We start from the raw sequence: 16,365 nt of genomic DNA on the forward strand, positions 1-16,365 counted from the left end.
TTAATTACTTTCCATTTATCCATATTTAATTAAATTGTAAAATGCCTCTAATGCCCTTATAAAATAATTGGTCCACAACTGTTCTCGCATTCTCAACCTTTTAGGTGTTCTCATTTGATACTTTTCCTCTCTCTCTCTCACTCTCTCTCTCTCTCTCTATATATATATATATATATATATATATATATATATATATAAAATTTATAAACAAAACTCTCGATCTACCCTTCGTCTTCACACGAAAACAGTTTCCAATTAAAGTTTGTTATGCTATGACCATAAACAAAGTTAAGGTCAGTCACCGAAAAAATTGGTTTGTATCTATCTCAACCTGTATTTACACACGATTAACTCTATGTCGCCTTATCTCGAGTAACATCCTCCGCTTCACTCAAAGTTCTAATACATGCCGATGCCGATGAGTATATATCATATAATAATTGTTATATCTTATATATTACTACCTCCGTCCCATATTTATTGTCCACTTTTGACTTTTGAAGTTTTTATTCTTCAACTTTGACTTTAAATATTTTTGTTCTTGATATATAAAACTTAATGCAAAATTTATGAATGGATTGTATTTTAAATGTTTTTTCATTGCTATAAGTTTCAACGAGTAATACATAACACAAATAACAATATTTAAGGTTAAAGTTGATGAATAAAGATTTCAAAAATCAAAAGTGGACAATTATTATGGGACACATGAATATATATATATATATATATATATATATATATATATATATATATATATATATATATATATATATATATATATATATATAATTTTAAAAATGTATTTAGGTATATTAAATTTAATTTTACGATCATCTATAAATGAAATAAATACTTAGGAAAAAAGCATAGCAATATTATAAGCTCAAAAGTTTTAAAGAAAATTATTTAATGATAATTTGGTATTATAATGACAAAACTTAAAATAAGTTTTAAAATTTCGATTTTAATTCACCACAAAATAATAAAATAAAACAATATTTTTTTTTTAAAAAATTATGGTTTTCATGTCGATATCCTTTTTCATTTTTCAATCACTTTTTCAAAAATTGGCAGCTGAGACGTTTACTCCACGGTGTCGTGAACGAGGCAAGTGGAGCCTTCTATCATCCATTAAATTTGTACTTGACTCATCTCGTTTTAGCATTGTTCGTTGCTTCACAGACCCACCCTCCTTTCTTCACTCTTTTCGAGCCCTTCGGCGTTCTCTTCTCCATCTCTTCTGACACCATAATCTTTACGCCACTGTAGATGCGGAGTCTTGCTCCAGGTTTTCACCAACGCAAACCATCTGTTCGATGAAATGCCTGAACGATGATGTTGTTTATAGCCTCCACAACTCCGTATCATTTGATTTCCCCTGTCGTCCCCATTCTTGGGTTGGGAAGTAAGTTCAAGATTAGTCCACGCGTTTCGTTCATTTTGGTGAAAAAGGACCGAGTTTTCGGGTATAAAAAGTATAAAGAAACTATAACAAGAAGTGGGTTCTCGTGTGAAGGGTATTCGGATAGTGAAGCAGAATTGGCTTTGGAGAGAGAGATTTTGATGTTCATGAAGAATTCGAGTAACCCAAATGAGTTTCCGACTAAGAAACAACTATTGGATGCTGGGAGAATTGATTTAGTGGACGCGATTTCTAAAACAGGTGGGTGGCTGGCATTGGGTTGGGATTATTCAGATGATGAAAATGATTTCGAGAGCAATTATTTCGATGATAATAGGGAGTTACAAACAAGGGTTGAGACTCTTCAACAAATACAAGATGTATATGACAATTCTTCGGGTTTTCAGAGTTCATCTCATCAATCTGCTTCACCCTCTGGTAGATCACTGTAAGATTTTGTTATTAAGTCTATAATCTTTAATACAAGTCCTTGATTTAGGGTTCTTTAAATGAAAAAACACGCGATAGTATATAGAAAAGTAAATGTTCAAATTTTGAAATGTAAGATTCACCTGAAAAGCTTGCCTAGTACATTCAGCCTTATTGCAAGTAATAGAAATTAAATGCCATTTCCAAAGACGGATGAAAATTCTTTTTGATTCTTGAATAAAGAATGAAAATTGGTTTTACCCCATTTAGCAAAATCAAGAATGGTGTAAATGCATCTACTTAAAAAAGAGAAATTGATACCCATTGAAGGAAATTGAGTTCAGTGACATAGAATACTCCATGTTGACTCAATACAATTCTTCTGATCAGTGAAATGGAAGCAGATGAAGATACAGGGGTAGAAGGCATTTTGAGTAGATTGAAGAAACATAGAAGTTTATCATTTGATGTTCATATGGAGAAAAGCATAAACGATACATATTCTTCTAGCAAAGACAACGGTAATATCTCTCCAAGAAAGCACTTCTCAGACTTTCAAGGTATTTCCTTTATAAACTTTATACCCTTAAAGATTTTATATCTGTCTTTCTTCACCCATATTATTTATCAATATCAATCCTTTGTTCATATGCAGCTGCAGAGATTGATTATGGAAAAGATTACACAAAAGAAAAAACACCCAACATCCAACCTGATTTACAACTTGAAGATAGAAATAAGGAAGCAAGCCCAGATCATATAAGATCTAGACTCAAGCAAATGCAACTTGAGCTTTCCTCTGCCCTTCATTCATTGAAGTCAAAAAGTCAGACACTTACCCCAAAGGTACTTTACAGATTATCAATCATAACTCTTACATTTTACCTAATATGTTTTATGCATGACTTATAAAATTATGACCAATTTTGTTCATGAATATGTTCACCAGGTTTATGAAAACAGTTCCAGTGAGTTGCAGCAGCTTTCTGATGCATGGGAATTCCAAGAAACCGAGCTTATGAAAGCTGAAGATAAGTTGAGATCAATACGAGCAAAACTAGCTGTGTTTGAAGGAAAAATAGCACTCTCAGTAATGTATGCATTCTCTTTTTCCATCAAGACCCTATCTGTCTACTGAAATTACAATTTTGTGTCCCACCTAAAAAAATGTGTGACAGGACTTGCTCTCAATGTCCCGTTTGTGCAAAAGGCTTTATTGGTCTCATCCTCATCATCAAAATGACAAAATTAGCCCTGAAAAGTATGTGTAGTGTAAAAGGCAAGATGTTTATAATTTGCTTTCAGTGATACACAGAAGTTAGTGGAGGAGAAGCAAAGAAGAATCAACAGTGCCCGTAAAACTTTGCAACTTCTTCGCACCACTTCTATATTCTGGACTCATTCAGCTTCAGAAGTTCTGTTGGTTGGATCATTTGATGGTTGGACCTCTCAGGTTATTTTTTTAAAAATCTCTAAACTATGATATAATAATTATATTTTTAGATTTTAAAAAGTTTATATTCTGAATTCTTATGCAGATAAAGATGGAGAAAACAGTAACAGGGATTTTCTCCACTTCTTTGAAGTTGTATCCTGGAAAATACGAGGTAAATAATCTTTAACCTTTGACTGACAGACAGAACAGGACAGGTTGTACTGCCGACTGCTTTTGACATGTTAATATTTTGTGGGCATGATGGGCTTACTCTTTTGATTTGAAAAAAGACGTAAATACCCTCCCTAGTCCTCAATATTGTTGATAGATATAGACTTAATAGGAATTCAGACAAAAGAAGATAACAAACAGACTATCTTTCTTTCTGTTATTTGGCTAAATGTTGCTTTTTTTGTGTAGATCAAATTTATTGTTGATGGGATTTGGAGAGTTGATCCGATGCTCCCTATAGTTCACAATAATGGGTATGAAAACAACATGCTTATTGTCCATTAACGATCTTCATAACTTCTTTATCTGCAAATTCTTGGTGACAATTAAAAGATTGTGTACAGTTTTTTACTTTTTTAACCCACATTCATATACTCTTGATTCTTTTATTAGATTAGTTTTGTCAAATCTACAAAAAAAGATTCATTTGTAACAGTTTATTATTCCTGTTTATGATGTTTTTGAGTCACATGTCATGTCACATGTGTGGTTGGATCTCCATCATATTATGTCCATGTTTTTGGTGTAGGTCTGGTTTCGCTTGACCAGTCAATGTTTCTTGTTCATGTCTTGAATTGTATTAATAATAATTGAGGCATTAAGGTAGTAATTGGACATTGGTAGTACTGAATCGGAGATGGAATGGAATGGAATTAAGCATCAAAAAATGACAATTGTTTACAATTAAGTCCCAAAAATTGGCAGTTGCTTACGAGTAATTCCAAAAACCAGCAGTTGTTTACAAGTTTGGATTTTTTACACCGGTGATGCCAACAGAGCCGGAGAATACCAGTGACCCAATCTCCATTCTTATTATTATCCCCGAATTTTCATTCTAATCCTCATGCCCATCCCCATTCTCATTGCAGAATATAAATGAATCTTCATTCCCAATGAGTATCGTGATTCCTAACGGGGAATCATGAATTTTCTTTTCTATTTTAATATGAAAACTTTTATGTAAAAAAAACTATAAATTTCAATTTTACAAACATAAATTTAAATATTTTATAAAATATAAAAATATTCATATATTACATAAAAATTATAAATAGATTTTCTACCAAATTTTAAATACATACATAGAGAATCAAGTAGAAAAGAATATCATCATAGTGATATTTGAGGTAATAGTAGATAAACCAAGAATAAACGCAAATTTTTAAATGTTAGATTAGATAAATAAAAAAGAAAAAATATAATTTCAATGAAATAGTTATTAATGAGTTGGATTACTTTTATCAAATTTTAAGTATTGTAAATTTTACTATAAGTATATGTTTTGTATTATTTTTTATATTAGTATCTACCGGGTTTAGGTCAATGGTAGAAGACTAGAGAAATTTTCATCCGAATCCCTTTTCCCGATTTTTATTTGGAGATTCTATATCCCCGATCAACTTGGGGATTCCCAATCAACATGGATGTGGGTTTCGAGTTCCTCATCGAGTATGGGTTCCTTTTCCATCCGAGTAGTAGTGTTTTTTTAGGGACGACAAATATGTATCATAGAGAACAAACCAACATGTTACCAACCGAGCCAATTAAATTAGTAGCCAACAGTATTACAATACCAATTAAGTAAACTTGGTATGGTAACTGTTATATATATATATATATATATATATATATATATATATATATATATATATATATATATATATATATATATATATATATATAGGGCTAGGTTATAATGTGGATAAACAATTATTGTGTGGACGTGTGGGGTAACATCCTGAAAAGAGGTATAGCTCTCTGACCTTAATCTTTTATGTATTTGTCAGGACTAGTCCTTATTGAGAAAATGTGGAAATTAAGTACGTGGGGCGTATGCATGTGTACGCACATCGTACTCATGCACTTTGCTTGATCGTAGAGGTCACCTGGTACACTGGGAGTACCAGAGGGTATGTTGGGTGTACTAGGCTCAGTGTAAAACCCTAATGTCCTTTTATGCCCCTATTTAAGGAACATGATGGCCTCATTCCTAGCCACCATTTCCAGCCTCCAACCTCCCTCAAACCCTAATTTCGTATTCCTAGCTTATGTGAGTCTTTGTGGCTCATTTGAGTGTTGTTGTGAAGCTTATGGTGAAGAAGGAGCCTTGAAGGAAGGATAGCTTGTGTTTCTAGCTCTTGGATCTGAGTTCTACTCTTGTTGGTGCATCTTCCAGAGGTATCAAGTTCGAAACTTTCTCGTTTTTGTGTTGGTTCATGTTTTGGGTCCATTTTTAGGGTTTTTTGTCCCAAGTTTGGAGCTTTGTGAGTTTGGTGAACTCCAGAGCATATCTCTTATCCTTTTAAGTGTATTTGGTTATCTAGACTCATAAAAATGGGAACTTGATCGTCTAAACCTCTCCATGCATGAGTTATTTGGACTTTTGTGTTGGGAAGGTTAGAGTTTGTGGGTTTGGGACTTGTTCAGTCAAGCTAAGACTTAAAGTCCACGAGTTTATGAAGTAATAGGCCTTAGTTAGCTCAGATCTATAGTTATAGCATTTGTCTTAACAGATTAAGGCCAAGTGAAGTGAAGATTGGAAGTCTGAGGAGTACGCCGTGTGTACTCCCAGCTACGCGCAACGTAGCTGAGACCCCTCGATGCATGCATGGTTGATTGTACGCTCAGCGTATTGGGCTGTACGCCCAACATACTCGTTGGGTGTTGACTTTCGATTGACTTTTGAGCTTTTGGTCAATTTGTGGACTTTTGGCCAAGGAGGGGCAAAATGGTCTTTTCATCCTCCTGCGATTTTGTAGAGTTCCTCCTTTCAGTCATTCTTCTCAGAAGCTTCCTCTTGAGCTTTCTTTATACTCTCTACAATTGTCGAGAAAACTTTTATTCTCAACGCTCTTGGCCTTTTCCTTTCAAGATTGACTTTCTGACTGAGAGCATCAGCAATAACATTTGCTTTATAGGGGTGGTAAAGTATCTCACATTCGTAGTCCTTAAGTAACTCTAGCCAGCGTCGTTGCCTCATATTCAATTCTTTCTGATTAAAGAGATATTAGAGACTCTTATGATCAGTGAAAAGTTTGCATTTCGTGCCATAGAGGTAATGCCTCCATATTTTCAGAGCGAAAAATACCGCTGCCAACTCCAAATCATGAATCGGGTAGTTCTTTCCATGCTCTTTAAACTGTCGAGACGCATATACGATCACCTTATCTCTTTGGGTCAAAACACAACCCAATCCAACACCAGACGCATCGCAATAAACAGCGAAGTGTTCAACTCCATCGGGTAGAGAAAGTATCGGTGTCTCGCATAGTTTCTTCTTTAGCTTCTCGAATGCTTCTTTATGCTTAACACTCCAAGCATAAGTAGCTCCTTTGTGGGTCAAAGCTGTCAATGGACTAGCGATCGAAGAAAAGCCTTGGATAAACCTTCGGTAATATCCGGCTAATCCTAAAAAGCTTCGGATCTCCGTGGGACTTTTCGGTTGTTCCCACTTCATCACAGCTTCGATCTTCGCTGGATCAACCATTATCCCTTCTTGGTTGACCACGTGACCCAAGAATTGTACTTCTCGAATCCAAAAATCACATTTAGAGAACTTTGCATACAACTTCTCCCTCTTCAAAACTTCTAGCACTTCTCGCAAGTGTCTGTCACGCTCCTCTTGGCTTTTCAAATAAATCGGAATGTCATCTATGAACACTATCACAGATTTATCTAGGAACAGATTACAAACCCTGTTCATTAAATCCATGATTGCTGCTGGAGCATTGGTTAGTCCAAACGACATAACCAAAAACTCGTAGTGCCCATATCGTGTTCTGAAAGCAGTCTTCTCTATATCCTGCTCTCTTACTTTCAGCTGATGATACCTGATCTAAGATCGATCTTCGAGAAATAGCTCGAACCTTGAAGTTGATTGAACAGGTCATCAATCCTCGGCAATGGATATCTATTCTTTATTGTTGCTTTATTCAGCTCTCTGTAATCAATGCACATCCTCATGCTCCCGTCTTTCTTCTTTATGAATAACACCGTAGCTCCCCAGGGCGATGAACTAGGTCTAATGAAACCTTTGTCCAATAACTCCTGAAGTTGCATCCTCAGCTCCTTCATCTCCGTCGGTGCTAATCGGTAAGGTGCTTTTGCTATTGGCGTCGTCCCTGGTAACAAGTCTATTCTAAACTCCACTTGTCTATCAGGCGGTAATCCGGGAAGATCTTCGGGAAATACTTCTGGATAATCACATACGACAGGAATGCTCTGCATCGCCTTTTTCTCCTTCTTAGCATCTATCACAAATGCTAGATATGACGTACATCCTTTGGCCAAACACTTTCTGGCTTTCATCAATGAAATGATTCCAGAATTTACTCTGCGTTTCTCTCCATACACCATAAACGACTCTTTCCCAGGCGGGTTTACCTTTACAATCTTCTTCTTGCACAATATCTCGGCGTCATTAGCGCTAAGCCAATCCATTCCCAACACGATGTCGAAACTCTTAAGTTCTATAGGCAATAAATCCTCATGGAACTTATTCCCATTTAAGTAAATTAAGATGTTTTTCATACGATGGCTAACAGGTACAAACTTGCCACTAGCAACTTCGACTAATAAAGCATTATCTAGTCTATCGACATGCAAAGCTAGTTTCCTACCAAATTCATGCGAAATAAAGGAGTAGTTGGCTCCAGAATCAAATAAAATTTAGGCAGGCAATGTGTTTACAAGAAAGGTACCTGAAGCGACATCAGCTTCATCTTTAGCAACTTCCAGTGTCATATGGAATGCTCTCGCCTTCGGCTTTGGCGGAATGTTGGATCTTGCTACCTCCTTCTTTTTCGGGCAGTCCCTCGACATGTGTCCCTCCTCGCCACAACCATAGCAAACTTTCTTAGCGAGGGTGCATTCATTGGCATAGTGCCTTGGCTTTCCACATTTGAAGCATGTGGCCACTACCTCCCATTTTCCATGATGCTTCTTCTTACATTTTTCGCACCATTTCGTTTCCCCTCCTCCTCCTCTCGAACTAGAATTCGAGAACTTGTTTCTTGTTGGACCCTGAAGTTCCATCGAACTTCCTCTTTTCACAAACTTTTTGTTGGATTAGTGTCTAAGTCCATAACTATTTTGGTATGTACTTGATCCGATGGTGCATGGTCCTTTTGGGTTGCCTTCACCAAAGCAACTTGATAGGATGAATTATGGAGAGAAAGGATTAATTATGATTTATTAATATATTATGAGAATAATATATTAAACAAGAAATCATATTGTTTAATTAATATTAGTCAAGAATTAATAAGAATTAAGTTTGTGGCTAAAAGAGATTAATTAAACTTAAGGGACTGAAATTGTAATTATAAGATAATTGCAATTGGGCTATGGATAACCTTATTATATTAGGTTGGACGAATTCTATGGGGAAACCCATTAGAAATCATCCAAGGCTTGTTAAGGAAGGGTCCATGGGTTGCTTAGGGCCTAAGCATCCAAATTAGGGTTTCCTAGTTCAAAACCCTAATAGCCTACATGTATAAATAGTACCCTTAAGCCTCAAAACGTGGTGAACTAATTGGTTAGGGTTTCCACACGTTTTGTGCAGCCTCCTTCTCTTCTCCTTTTCATCCTCTTGTTTTTGGTGTTTGTGAACTATTAGAGGAGTGACATTTGTGACTCTAAGCTTTCTAAAGTCAATACAAGAAGGATTTGAGATTGTTATTGCTACATAACAATCAAGGTATGATCTAAACCCTATTTTATATGTTATATTGATTATCATATGCTAGATCTAGGGTTTATAGTCTTGGATGAATTGCATGTACAATAGAGAAACCTAGATCCAAGCATTAGGGTTTGTATGAGCACATAGGATGTTCTTATGGCTAAAACCCATCAGTGGTATCAGAGCCTAGATTGGTTTCTATTGTATTGATCGAAATCAGCACTGAAAATCGAAATTTTTTTGATTCTGAGTGTTTGACTCGCCGAGTCACTTGGTGCACTCACCGAGTCAGCTGTACTCGACGAGTCCAGGTCCAGACTCGACGATTCAAATCGTCTGACAGCTAATATTCGCGATTTTCTTCCTGTTTTAGCTTTGGATAATTACCATAAACATATTTTTGTTATAAAATCCGAATTTTATCAATATTTGGTGATTATCCTTACCTAAATTGAAGATAATTGTCAAAATTTTGATAATCACTTGTTTTATTAGATAAAATTTGATTATTTGTAATTTAGATTTGAATTATCTTGTGAAAAGTTTCAATTTTTCCCCTCTAGGTTTTATAGTTTAAATTTGAACTCAAAAGTTTTGTTTTTGAAATTTAAATAGTTGAAACCCTAATGTTTTGAAAAAGGTTCAAAGCTTGCCCTCAAGTTTTTGGAATTTAAATTTTGATTGAAAAGTTTGATTTTGAAATATTTAAATTCTAAACCCTAATGTTTTGAAATGTTTCAAAACTTGCCCTCAAGTTTTGGAATTTAAAAGTTGATTAAAAGTTTAATTTAGGAATTTTAAATTCTAAAAACCTAGTATTGTTTTGAAAAGTTCAAATCACACCCTTATGGTTTGATTAATTAATTAAGGTGTTTAATTAAAAGAGATTTAATAAATCCATATAGTTTTGGTGTACAATTTAATTAAATTAAAAGTATAATTATTAAATTAGAACACCTAGTATTTTAAAAGTGTAAAATACACCCTATACTATATATAACATTAAAAGTCTAACATTATATATATGTATGAGTAAAAGTCAGTCTTACCGTTAGTAGGCCTCATTCATGAAGCTGGTCTATAAGGGGTGTTTAAGGAAATTGCCTATAAAATGGCGATTGAATGGGTATCCACTCTTACCCACCGCACTCTTGACTAGTGGAGGGTCGTTAGCCGAACGGGTAGGATAGGACAAAACAATCCATTATAAGTATAATGAAGTATAAAAGTAACTAAATATTTTCATAAAATTCCCAATCTTAGTTACTTTAGGCAAAAGTGAATTGATGCAATTCCATGAAATTACACTTTGTGCCCTTGCGAAGACATTAGTGGAGCGCGTATGGTTAACCGGCACACTAAATGGTTCTAAGCAAAGGTAGCAAATTGTGACTCAATGTTTGTCATAGTTCGGTGGAGCGTGTGTGGTTAACCGGTACATCGAATAGGTGACTGTAACATGTGGGGGCACCATGTAAGTTTGCATGGTTATTCACACCTGCTTTGTGATCCTCGGCATCCCAGTCACAAACTAGAGGGCCATATCGAGATTTAAACATGCCATTGAAATGTTCAATGAATCTCAAAGGATCTAGGAGTTTTCAATACATTTAAGACTTAATTTGTTTTTCGTTTTTCATGGTGGAAAATTAGTGAATCGTCATTCACTTACCTTCAAATGTTCTGCAATTAGGGTTACAACATCCCTCTCCCGAGTTGTGGAATATTGTGTTGGGTCCTAGCCTTAATATCTCATTTGGGTGATTTATTAAGGACTCAATCGATCAACTAACTTGAATTTGTTTTCTCCCATTTTGTAGATGTCAAAGTTCGACAACCATGGTCTTCCCAAATCCCGTGGAACAAGCATTCCACATGAAGATGATATTCCATGATTCGATCGAGGAACAAGAAATCATGCTTCACTTCCTCCTCCTCCTCCCGTTGTTCTCCCTAACCCACAAGATCGAAGAATTGAAAGGTTCAATGTCACTAAAGCCCTATTGGAAATGAAACATAAAGAAGGTAAACCCACGTGTGCCCACGTTCTAGGAATGAAATCACACATCGATAGGTTGATAATGTTGGGTGCGTCATTCCCGAATAAGTTGGCTGTGAACTGGGTTCTGCAGTCACTTCCCGGATCATATAATGAGTTCAAAAGAAAGTATTATATGATGGATCGTGACGAAAACCCCATTGACCTAACTTACATGCTCATTGATGCTGAATCAGAAATGATTTAACAAAGCAATGGAGCGTATTTGTTGGGAAAGTCAACCAACCATGCTTCCGAGGACGTTCTAGGAGAACCGACCTGCGTTTGCTGCCAAGAGAAAGGGCGTTGGATACAAGTCTGCCCTAAGAGCCTGAAGAGTCCAGAAGATGGAAGAGTCAAAGAGTATGGTTGTGCTTCAGGTAAATCCACTATCTAACTCCGTTAAGTTCCTATTCATTGATTCTTAATACATAATGTGATAAGATTGCATTTGAATGTTTTGCAGGATCAGTGAAAAGAGAGGAAGCTTGATGTGAAAGCAAGATGAGTCTAATCACGAAGAAATGAATCTCGATCGCATGGATTCGAAGATTAGATTTGAGCTTAGAAAGTTATGATAGAGTTGTTAGGAATATTGATTACATAGTTTTTCAGTTGATTTTGAATTGTAAGGACAAATGTTTTCCGCTGCTTTTATGAATAAAATAAATTTTGTTTGACGTATTTATTTATTTCCTTGCAATGAAATCATTATGAAAAATTGATGTTTACATATTTCTACAAGAAATGGATGTGATTCTTAATTATGTCAATTGTGGAAATGTCAAGAATTTACCAAATAGGGAGAGTTTCTTATCGCCCAAGTTTCAATTGGACAAAAACTTGGAATCATGCAACTTGATTGCATGATGAATGAGAAGTTTCATATTTGGAAATTAGACTAAGTCGTTGACAAAGTGTCAAATGAAGGACTAGGAGATCGAGTACACAAAGTTGTGTGTTGATCAAGTCCACCACAAGAGTAACAAAGATATTCGTCATATTCACTAACGATTTAGTAAATATAAGTATACTTATAAGATTAAGTGTAATTTTGAATTGATTGAAAAAGGTTTAAATCAATAGCAGAGCAAATAAGAAGAATCAAGTAGGCAGAAAGATAAAAGTTTCTCTATTCTAAGAAGAAGGGAGAGTACCTTTATTATGTTTATGATAGGTCTTAATGATTAAGAACCATATCTCAATTGATCCTCTAAGTAAATCTTAGTACAATTGTATGTCTAAGAAGAGGAATTAAGAATTGAAGAAATGGTTAAATCAAGAAGTCAATCATACTTCGTTCCAAAACAAGTCCTAGAGTTAAGATTGTGACATTGAGTGACAAGTCTTAAGAAGGTTTATAACATTCATCAAATGTGGAAAGTTGTGATGTCTTGGATAAGACAAAGATCAACTAGGACCAATTTTATGAAGTGTTTTGTCATGATAAAAGCTACACTAACTCTTGAATATTTGTTTGTCAAGAAATGTTTAATGACAAGAGAATCTTATATGTCAAGGAGTCAGTGGGAGTCTTAATGGTCTTGAAAGGTTTCAAGAACAAATCAAGAATAAACCTTATCGATCATCACTAGAACACGACTTGAGGTTTACAACCCATCATGTTGACATTATCTTGTTTCTGTGCCATTCCAATTAAGTTAATTATGCATGTGGGTCCTATGAGTTCTCATTGAATGCATAAAATGCAAGGACCTTGATCAATGAAAAGTACATTGATAGGAAAGGGTGAGCTGCTTAACTACTTGGAAGACATGGTGGGCAGCCGTGTTACCATAAGGCAAGAAATCAAGATTGAGAAAGTTCGGTCCATATGAGTTTAAATTTGTCGCAAACCTTGGTTTTGACAAATTCACATGGATAGAAACACATACACCATTAAAATCTAAGTGTCATAAGATTCCCTCCTTCATGAAAATGACTGTAAGGAAATGCTTTCACTAAGAGAGATTTTAAGAAGATAGCGATTGTAAAATTGTATTCTCGAATTCGATTATGGTTACGGTATCCCTTTCCATGATTCGAATTATGAGATTTGGCAATTAGTCTAAATTGTTTAAGACACACATATAAACTATCTAAGGCAAAGGTGTATAAGTTTAAGAAGCCTTGATAAAAGATTATCAAAGCATTGGGTATTAGAAATATGAACTTAAAGAAATTCAATAGGCATTATTTTTCTGAAAGTTAAGCTGTTTCTGAATACATGTCAAAGCTAGTGGGAGCATAAGTGTTATGTTTGTAATAATCATCGTGATAGTGGGAGCATAAATTTTATGATTGAATGATTATTAAGGCAAGTATTGCAAGTTAGCAATATTAATTATAGAAAACAAGAATCATACTTTGCAAAGTTGTAAGGGTTCAATAGTTGTTTTGCTATTATTAAGGGAGAGAATATTATGCTTCATTTCAAATCTAAAAGCTTTGGTTGTGGAATGTTAATAAATTTAGTCAAGGATACATAGCACGTTCTTAATAAATTTCGATTATGATTACGGTATTCCTCTTCATATTTCGAATTGAGAGAACGTAGCACATAAAATATTATGGCAGAAGATTGATAAAGTATCGAATCTTTATGTAAGACATTATGTATCGTGTCCCATACGCTTCGGGTATAGGATCGATTGTAAATGCTATAATATTTGACCATTCTAAAATTTTCCAAATGTCTAGCGCATTTAGAGGGAAAAGGACAAGAATCGGTTTTGACTAAGATAATTAAACAACTATCAAATGACAATCCAAAGTTCGCCGAGGATTGGTCGCTTGTGAGTAGATGGAAGTATGATATCGGATGGACCATATCGACATCATTATGAATAGATAAGATTCTATTAAGAATGAATTATCATATGGAAAATATGGAAATGTTTCCATATTGGCAGTTAGATATTGAGAATCTATGTCTAGATTAGAAACTTTTATGCAAAAGGATGTTCAAAGGAATGTACCTTGAGTGAGAGACATCACATCTATGTAATTGTCTCGTAACAATCTCCGATAGAGAGCTTTGTAATTCATTGGCAATAGTCATTGTGACCTTAGTGCAGTGACATTACAAAAGGGATCATTGCGTACAATGTTAGAATCTAACATATTCCATAAGTGGAAAGAATTTGATATTCCTTCACTTATGGAAAAGGATTAGGAGTTGTGAAATGAATATGATTGGAAATGTGTTCATTGGATCTATTTCACAAAGTAAGAACCATAGGTAAACATTGTGTGCATGCTAAGAGCATGGGACAAGTGTGGTGATGATTTAAGTAAGAAGTTGATTACCCGAAACAACAAATAATGAGTAATCAATATGGTGATAAATAAAAGGTGTTTTATTTATACTCAAAGGGTTGAGACCATATGAGATTAGTATTATTCTTGTGTTTCACTTTGCATGTTTTGACTTCCTGAATAATTTAATTGGTTTAGGACAATCAAATTATTCGAACGGACCACAGTCGTTCATATGTTGGAAGTAGGTATGAATGAAGATTGTCGTGAATTGGTGTGTGGATTGTCTAAAGTGCATTAGACATAAGCAAATGTTTGCTGCAACGTTCATGAGTGCTTATGAATATGATTTGAGCATTGGATTAAACCCACGCTCACTTGGATCACTTCATGGATTTATATCACAAGTGATTAGTGAGACGATAACATCTTATATTCTTGAAACAGAGATGTGTGAGTTGTATCTTGCGAATCGGTTGCACATTGATAATATGTAAACGCACCAGTAACTTGGTGTTATAAAACATATTGTTGTGTGTGATTTGGTGAATGAGTGCAAGCAAGCATTGAGTCAAAGTTTATCCGTTCCTTTTATCCAAAGTAGGATAAAATCAATATATGTGGGCCCCTCGATGATTTAGTGATGGAACCTTAGCGCTTGGCCAAGCCGGGAATAAATTGATGTGTTCAATTGTAGTATGTTGTCAGTCGTCATAAATCTGAATTTAGGAAACAGCACATAGACAGAGAGAATGATTTAGATCCATGTCTCAGTCTATGTGATATCTAGAATGGAGGAATATATGATCCCTTATCTAAAGGACACGTATATCTGATAAGATCAGAGTTGACAGCGGCTTTAGAAAGCTACGATTGCAGATCAGGATCTGAAGTCATACGAGGAATAGTTATTAGACTTATCCAAGTGGGAGACTGTTGGATTAGTGTCTAAGTCCATAACTATTTTGGTATGTACTTGATCCGATGGTGCATGGTCCTTTTGGGTTGCCTTCACCAAAGCAACTTATTAATATTAGTCAAGAATTAATAAGAATTAAGTTTGTGGCTAAAAGAGATTAATTAAACTTAAGGGACTGAAATTGTAATTATAAGATAATTGCAATTGGGCTATGGATAACCTTATTATATTAGGTTGGACGAATTCTATGGGGAAACCCATTAGAAATCATCCAAGGCTTGTTAAGGAAGGGTCCATGGGTTGCTTAGGGCCTAAGCATCCAAATTAGGGTTTCCTAGTTTAAAACCCTAATAGCCTACATGTATAAATAGTACCCTTAAGCCTCAAAACGTGGTGAACTAATTGGTTAGGGTTTCCACACGTTTTGGGCAGCCTCCTTCTCTTCTCCTCTTCATCCTCTTGCTCTTGGTGTTTGTGAACTATTAGAGGAGTGACATTTGTGACTCTAAGCTTTCTAAAGTCAATACAAGAAGGATTTGAGATTGTTATTGCTAAATAACAATCAAGGTATGATCTAAACCCTATTTTATATGTTATATTGATTATCATATGCTAGATCTAGGGTTTATAGTCTTGGATGAATTGCATGTACAATAGAGAAACCTAGATCCAATCATTAGGGTTTGTATGAGCACATAGGATGTTCTTATGGCTAAAACCCATCACTTTTATCCTTTCCAGACCCTTTTCCTTCTGCTGGGCCTCCACATTCTTAGCTGCACGAACAGCTGTTTTCAGAGTAGTTGCCATCTTGACTGTCGAGCCAAAGTCGGCAAGTAGTCCATTAGCGAACCTCTCAATCTTGGAGAGTTTCGTTGGCACTAGGTACGGAAATAACATTATTTTCTCAGTGAATGCAGTAGCATAGTCATCTATGCTCATCCTCCCCTTCTTCAAGTTTTGA

At 35.2% G+C, this 16,365-nt stretch overlaps 1 protein-coding gene across 2 annotated transcripts; it reads left to right on the plus strand.

The window, feature by feature from the left end:
* The first annotated feature begins 1,063 nt into the window (after nt 1-1,063).
* Nucleotides 1,064-4,001, plus strand: LOC111896136 (protein PTST homolog 2, chloroplastic). Of its 2 annotated transcripts, XM_023892157.2 has the most exons (7): nt 1,064-1,853; nt 2,225-2,394; nt 2,490-2,680; nt 2,784-2,929; nt 3,140-3,287; nt 3,373-3,441; nt 3,690-4,001. In XM_023892157.2, exons 1-7 carry the CDS (start codon nt 1,336-1,338, stop codon nt 3,783-3,785), a joined length of 1,338 nt encoding a protein of 445 aa, XP_023747925.1. In that variant the 5' UTR covers nt 1,064-1,335; the 3' UTR covers nt 3,786-4,001. The 2 variants fall into 2 exon arrangements, with proteins under 2 accessions (XP_023747925.1, XP_042753558.1); XM_042897624.2 differs by lacking the exons at nt 3,373-3,441; nt 3,690-4,001 and having other exon boundaries at nt 3,013-3,152.
* The last annotated feature ends 12,364 nt before the right edge of the window (nt 4,002-16,365 follow it).

This window comes from Lactuca sativa, chromosome 8, assembly GCF_002870075.4.
Source record: "Lactuca sativa cultivar Salinas chromosome 8, Lsat_Salinas_v11, whole genome shotgun sequence".
Lineage (NCBI taxonomy): Eukaryota > Viridiplantae > Streptophyta > Magnoliopsida > Asterales > Asteraceae > Lactuca > Lactuca sativa.

Excerpts from the sequence above, each read along its gene's own strand:
- LOC111896136 (XM_023892157.2), top strand. The coding sequence starts at position 1,336 with ATGATGTTGTTTATAGCCTCCACAACTCCGTATCATTTGATTTCCCCT. Across the intron at positions 2,930-3,139 it reads AAAATAGCACTCTCAGTAAT|TGATACACAGAAGTTAGTGG; the intron begins GTATGCATTCTC and ends ATTTGCTTTCAG. Across the intron at positions 3,288-3,372 it reads TTGATGGTTGGACCTCTCAG|ATAAAGATGGAGAAAACAGT; the intron begins GTTATTTTTTTA and ends ATTCTTATGCAG.